Source organism: Portunus trituberculatus, chromosome 41 (genome assembly GCF_017591435.1).
Source record: "Portunus trituberculatus isolate SZX2019 chromosome 41, ASM1759143v1, whole genome shotgun sequence".
Taxonomy (NCBI): domain Eukaryota; kingdom Metazoa; phylum Arthropoda; class Malacostraca; order Decapoda; family Portunidae; genus Portunus; species Portunus trituberculatus.
Genome location: NC_059295.1, coordinates 40,450,282 through 40,457,781, shown reverse-complemented (window position 1 = coordinate 40,457,781; position 7,500 = coordinate 40,450,282). Strand labels below are relative to the sequence as shown.

Sequence of the window (7,500 nt, the reverse complement as noted above, 5' to 3'; positions counted from 1 at the left end):
AGAGAACGAACAACTTACTCATTGCAGGGGATGGCCATAGATGTTTTTATAATAAGAAGTTTTTACTAGGTCTCTTTAATGCTTTATCTTCACACTGATAGATGCTGTGAGTGATTTTTAACTAAGAAATTTTTACTATACCATCTATTATTCTACATCATATTGAGCAATATATACTGCACATGAATGTGTATTAAAATATTCAGACCTGTGGAAAAAGAGTGGCAGAGGTACAATACTGTTCTTGTTGGTAGCACGCAGGAAGGTGATGAGATGGGAGATAATAGTTTCTGGATCCAATCTCTCCATAATGAATGAAGCCTCTCCTGTCACTTTCATTTGCAGCATAGCAAGGTGGTGATATATGCCCTTCACTTGCACTATATTGGATACCCAATCCTAAATGTGATTCAAGGAATTCATGAGACATACATGACCAGTGAGCACTAATAAGAATAGAAAAAAGGATAGCTGTTAAGTGAGTTTATGGAATTTGTAGACAGTACATGTTTTACATGTACTGTCTACAAATTCCATTATATTCATGAATCTGAGAGTCTGCAATCAGTCAGAAATATGTTAGCAGTATCACAGCTCAAAACAATATCTCTAGCTCCACATTGACCATATAATTTAATTTCTGATAGTCATTTATTTTTAGAGTACCCACTTTTTATTCTTCTGAATATCAACCAGTGTCTGATGCTGTTTTAGTAATGAATGTTACAGTTATCATGTGAAGATGCTGAAAAGCTTAGTGAGGTAATGGAAATGAATAGCTCTTCCAATCTGGCAGGTGATCCACATGATGTATACAAACCATAATTCACTCTCTTCATTACAGTGAAGAACACTATTTTCTGTTTGCACAGAAGTATACCAATATATCATAATGTTTTTAACATAACTTTCAATCACATATGAATCCTGAATTTCATAGTGTTTTTTGTTGGGAAGGTGTAGTACACCAACATTTATTTAAAGGAATCTGTGGTGTCTCCAATGACCTGACACTAATACCATAGCTGAAAAAATATGTAAAGAATCAGCTACATTGATATGGTACTACATATTAGCAGAAATTAGTAGTAAACTGTAACATTGTTTCTAAAAAATAAAGTGATGACTTCTCTGAAAATATTTCTGATTGATTAAGAAAAAAAAATGCTGCTAATAAATTTTAGAGTTACCATTTCTGGGGGAAAATCATTGTTATTCCAGAAGACATCCATATGGAAAGGTCCACTGCCCCACCATGGTGAGGCCCATCCAAGGTTGATTTGGTTGACTGTTCCAGGCTCCACCAACTGCATGTAACAGAGAGAGAGAGAGAGAGAGAGAGAGAGAGAGAGAGAGAGAGAGAGGTAAATAAGAGCAGACAGAATTAGGCAAATATATATATATATATATATATATATATATATATATATATATATATATATATATATATATATATATATATATATATATATATATATATATATATATATATATATATATATATATATATATATATATATATATATATATATATATATATATATATATATATATATATATATATATATATATATATATATATATATATATATATATATATATATATATATATATATATATATATATATATATATATATATATATATATATATATATATATATATATATATATATATATATATATATATATATATATATATATATATATAGCAAAATTTTGCCATATCTTCAACCTTCAAAAATTAATCAAACTTCACTCCAGGCTCTTTCTGTATTGTGAGTAGCAAGTTGCAGCATATATATATATATATATATATATATATATATATATATATATATATATATATATATATATATATATATATATATATATATATATATATATATATATATATATATATATATATAAACTTTAAAATAGGAAGAATGGTTTCCAGACTGCAAGGCATCATTATTGCATCAAGAACATTGTTCATTTCAGCATAAAGATATCTACAGAAGTACACTATATATAAAAAGAATAGGTTTATGAAGAAAAGCTACAGAAAATTAATTTACCTGTTATGTGGGATAAAGAAGAGAAATGTTCAATACTAATTAACTTTAAAATGATAAGGGAACTTGAACAAAGGAATTGGGAATACTAGTGCTGGCTGGTCTCTTCCAAGTGAGGATTGCTGATGTTTATGAAGGTACCAATTGCAATCTGTTTCATTTTCCACTCAACAGTATTAGTGTCTAACTCACAAGTACAGTAGAGACTCAATACTTGAACCTCTAAATATTCGATCTTCTCAATACTCGAACACAAAAGTTAGATTTAGTACTGGAAAAAATACCTAATAGTCGAACGTCCACACCTGTGATTGTAAAGACTCCCTGGTGTCTCCCTTCTCCCTCTGCCAGTTGTGACTAGTGCTGCTGCATTCTATCTAGTTTTTCATTTATAAACTTACATTAACACCAAAGGCTTATTAGTGGTGAAAATATGTGGTAATCAAATGGCCGTACATTTGGTCGAATACAAAGCTCTGTCATTTCCAGTATAACCGTGATACCGGTATACTGGATGCCATCGTGCATCCCTAGTCCTACAGCAGTTTAGAGAAAAACAACATTCTTCTGCGTTCTGTCAGTAGTTTTCCATTTAGAAACTTACGATGGCACCTAAGAGGTTTATAAGTGATGAAAATAAGGAATCTGGTGAGAGTGAAAGTGTTAGTGAGCCACAGCACTCCATTAGTGGATTCACAGGAATCACACCCGGAGAAAAGTTACAAAGACGTTTTCATGGATGATAACTCGTCCTCCAGCGACCTTCCTCCTCCTCCACACCTTCTCCCCTCCTCTTCTTAGTTATCCATCACCAGCCTTCACTTACAGTATGTACAAGTCAAAATTGTAAAAAAAAAAAAAAAAAAAAAATTACATTGAAATTTATATAAACTTTAGGTTTTGCTATGATTGGAACAAATTACCTGATTTATGGGTGTCAATAGTTGAACTTTCTAATACTTGAACAGCCATTTGGAACAAATTAAGTTCGAGTATTGAGTCTCCACTATATTGTGATGGTTCCCTTTTTAAACATTAATTTAATTTCCGCAAATAAGAACCATCTGATACCAATTCCGCTCAACTGTAGTGTCAAATTGTAGGATGAACTAATAAATGTTTAGGTGATGTTTTAGTCCTATGAACCATAAGGCACTAGGCGGCAGATCCTCCTAAATCATAACTTCATGAATTTTTTCTTATCTTACTGAGGTTATACTGATTTTTTTTTTTTTTTCCTAGTTATCCTTTTGTGAGATGGGTGTCTGTTGTCTTTTGCCTTTTGTAATCTTATAACAGGTATCTCTATGTGGAAGTTTTTGGTAGATATGGCAGAAACAAATACAAATAGACCAATAGAGAATGAAGTAATATACATAATTTTCTGATGAGGGATGGTGATAGAATGAGACAAGGTAATGAAGGAATATAAAAAACATTTTGATCCATAAATAAAAGCACTGAGATTTAGAATGGTTTAGGAGCAGACATGGTATGACCAAGTAATATCCATGAGATTAAGAGAAATTCTTTAGAAAGATAAGAATGAAATATAAGTTAGGAAAGCCCCACACAGATTGTGAATATACAAGAGGTAAATAGACTCACTGTTAATGCTCTTGATAAGCTAGTAGGGAGTGGTGGTTCAAAGGTGTGGCTGTGTCGCTCTCGCAGCACACCCAGTGGAAGCATTATTAGCACGTGGTCAGCAAGGTAGGAAGACCCATCTGCAGTCACCACCAGGGTATGAAGTCCATCAGGAAGGTCCCAATACACCTTGCAGACAGGGTTCAGCATTCTTACCTGCCCTTTGGGTACCTTGTTCTATCATAGTGAAATAAAATAAGCTCAAAGTTATTCTTGCAGAATGAAAAGGCAAATAAAATATTTTTTTATACAATATAGAGAATGACAATTATAATCAGAATGCCTGATGTGTTTGAAAGTAAAAAAAACAATTAACAGAGGCAAATCTTAACTTCAGTACACCTCCTGCCATCTATGAAAGTCAATGTGTATATATAATTATCAAAATTACACCAACAGACAATATGTTACAGTGCAGTATATGCAGATACTATAATACAAGTACATATACTAAGCAAAATGGCAAGGATGTTCTACGCCACTGCACAGTGATGCTGCCACTTTTAAATGCCACTTACAATTCCAGTAGTATGATGCACTAATACAGTAAAACTATTATGTATTATTGCTACTGTTAATAATATTTTCAACATCATTACATTAATTGTTGTTTATGAATATATCATGGCCAGGCTTACCATCAATGTGTGTACCAGACCTTCCATCCCACCTTGCCAGGTGTGATCTTGTCCAAGCGCCATGAAATTATCTGCATCATGAGCCGATATGTTGAACCAGGTGTAGGAGCCAAACTGAATATTCACACCCTGGTGGAAAGCATGGCAGCCCAAAGATTTTTTTTTTGTCAGAATTTAATATAAATACCCATTTCTTGCATACCATAAAGATATATATATATATATATATATATATATATATATATATATATATATATATATATATATATATATATATATATATATATATATATATATATATATATATATATATATATATATATATATATATATATATATATATATATATATATATATATATATATATATATATATATATATATATATATATATATATATATATATATATATATATATATATATATATATATATATATATATATATATATATATATATATATATATATATATATATATATATATATATATATATATATATATATATATATATATATATATATATATATATATATATATATATATATATATATATATATATATATATATATATATATATATATATATATATATATATATAATAATGATATATATACTGTGTGTATATATATATATATATATATATATATATATATATATATATATATATATATATATATATATATATATATATATATATATATATATATATATATATGTGTGTGTGTGTGTGTGTGTGTGTGTGTGTATATATATATATATATATATATATATATATATATATATATATATATATATATATATATATATATATATATATATATATATATATAATAATGATATATATACTGTGTGTGTGTGTATATATATATATATATATATATATATATATATATATATATATATATATATATATATATATATATATATATATATATATATGTGTGTGTGTGTGTGTGTGTGTATATATATATATATATATATATATATATATATATATATATATATATATATATATATATATATATATATATATATATATATATATATATATATATATAATAATGATATATATACTGTGTGTGTGTGTATATATATATATATATATATATATATATATATATATATATATATATATATATATATATATATATATATATATATATATATTAGAGATGTATCGGATATCCGCATCCGCGGAACATCCGCATGTTATTTCACATCCGCATCCACATCCGCATCCGTAGTTGTGATAAACTGAACATCCGCTTCCGCCTCCGCATCCGCACTTGTGGTGAAACATATATCCACATCCGCATCTGCACTCTACAGAGGATGTGTGGATGCGGATGTGTTTTATGCATTGCACAACCGATATACGTATTATAGAGTAATATATAGACACGTAGTCACAGACTCGCAGAGTACTGCCTAGTGCTTACAGACTTAAGAGTTCAGACAGAGCTTAGAAATGTGGAGTAAATTTACTGATGTGTGTCTAATAAATTATCTAGTAAAACTAAAGCAAATAATATCACGTATTCATTTCCCTTCAAACTTACACAACGTAATGTGTCTAGAATTTAGGGAAAGGACAGGAGGAGAAGGCAAATTTTAAATAGTGACTATGAAGTACAAATACATAGTAAATAAATAGCTAACTGTGAATGGTGGAATGTTAGAAACTTAGTAAGGACAGATGTGTGTGTGTGTCTATGTGTGTGTGTGTTTCACTGTTTGATCTGCTGCAGTCTCTGACGAGACAGCCAGACGTTACCCTACGGAACGAGCTCAGAGCTCATCATTTCCGATCTTCGGATAGGCCTGAGACCAGGCACACACCACACACCGGGACAACAAGGTCACAACTCCTCGATTTACATCCCGTACCTACTCACTGCTAGGTGAACAGGGGCTACACGTGAAAGGAGACACACCCAAATATCTCCACCCGGCCAGGGAATCGAACCCCGATCCTCTGGCTTGTGAAGCCAGCGCTCTAACCACTGATTCACCTCGGTCGCCTGCTGGTCACCCAGCCAGTCTTCCCCATTACGGAGCGAGTTCAGAGCTCAGAGACCGATCTTCGGGTAGGACTGAGACCACAACACGCTCCATACACCGGGAAAGCGAGGCCACAACCCCTCGAGTTACATCCCGTACCTATTTACTGCTAGGTGAACAGGGGCCACACATTAAGAGGCTTGCCCATTTGCCTCGCCGCTTACCGGGACTCGAACCCGGGCTTCTCGATTGTGAGTCGAGCGTGCTAACCACTACACTATGCTGAGCTACCGGGTGTGTGTGTTTGTGTGTGTGTGAAGATGGAGATGGAGAGGAGGCTTTTCACCCTTGCTTGTCACCTTCTGATACTTTAATGGTTGTGGTGGAGAGAGAGAGAGAGAGAGAGAGAGATGCGTGTGTCGTGTGGCTGAGAAATGTCGTACATTGCAGTCTTAGACCTTATTCCCACTTCACATGATAGAATTCAGTGTTTCTTCCTTAAATACATTTATTGTGAATGTTTCCATAATTATACTAATAATAATATTCAAATATATGAACCGACAGCGCTGAGCTCTTCTTACCGCATTGAGTTTTCCTGTCGTCCTGTTTCCCCTGATATAGTGAGTTGCCGATGAAAAGATTTTCACAGAGGAAGTGTAATATTAGCTATTGTTTTATTATTATTATCATTATTATTATTATTATTATTATTATTATTATTATTATTATTACTATTATAGAAGGCTTTTCGATGTATTTCTTACTAGAATTTAATCCAATGAAGCATTATAATACAGTAATTTTTTTTTTCACATTTGCTAAGCATCTAAAAAATTTATAATACTGATCCATAAGTTGTAAGCTGGCATTCTGAACATAAGTCCTACATAGTACACTGGCAGGTCATCAGTTTGGTAAGAGTCTGCCTTCGAAGTAAGAAGTACTGCTCCTATTTGTTAGCTCCCGCATCCTGGTAACGTACAAAATGTGTGGCTGAAACTCGTCATAAAACTTTATTATAACAAAAAGTACGTCCATTTTACTTCCACTGGTAAACTCTGGAACTCCTTTCCTGCGTCTGTATTCCGTCTTCCTATGAATTAAATACTTTCAAAGAGAGAAGTATCAACTATTAAGACACATTCGAACTCATTTG

General features: G+C 31.4%; 1 protein-coding gene across 2 annotated transcripts in view; it reads right to left on the bottom strand.

Moving 5' to 3' along the window:
* The window catches only part of LOC123516982, a 25,064-nt gene that overhangs the window by 6,671 nt on the left and 10,893 nt on the right, over positions 1 to 7,500 (bottom strand). For both annotated transcript variants that reach the window (XM_045276786.1, XM_045276787.1), the window contains exons 10-13: positions 4,341 to 4,469; positions 3,664 to 3,879; positions 1,191 to 1,307; positions 209 to 399 (exon numbers count right to left, since the gene is read on the bottom strand). In XM_045276786.1, coding sequence (XP_045132721.1) covers positions 209 to 399; positions 1,191 to 1,307; positions 3,664 to 3,879; positions 4,341 to 4,469 — 653 coding nt within the window. The remainder of the gene's footprint in view (positions 1 to 208; positions 400 to 1,190; positions 1,308 to 3,663; positions 3,880 to 4,340; positions 4,470 to 7,500) is intronic.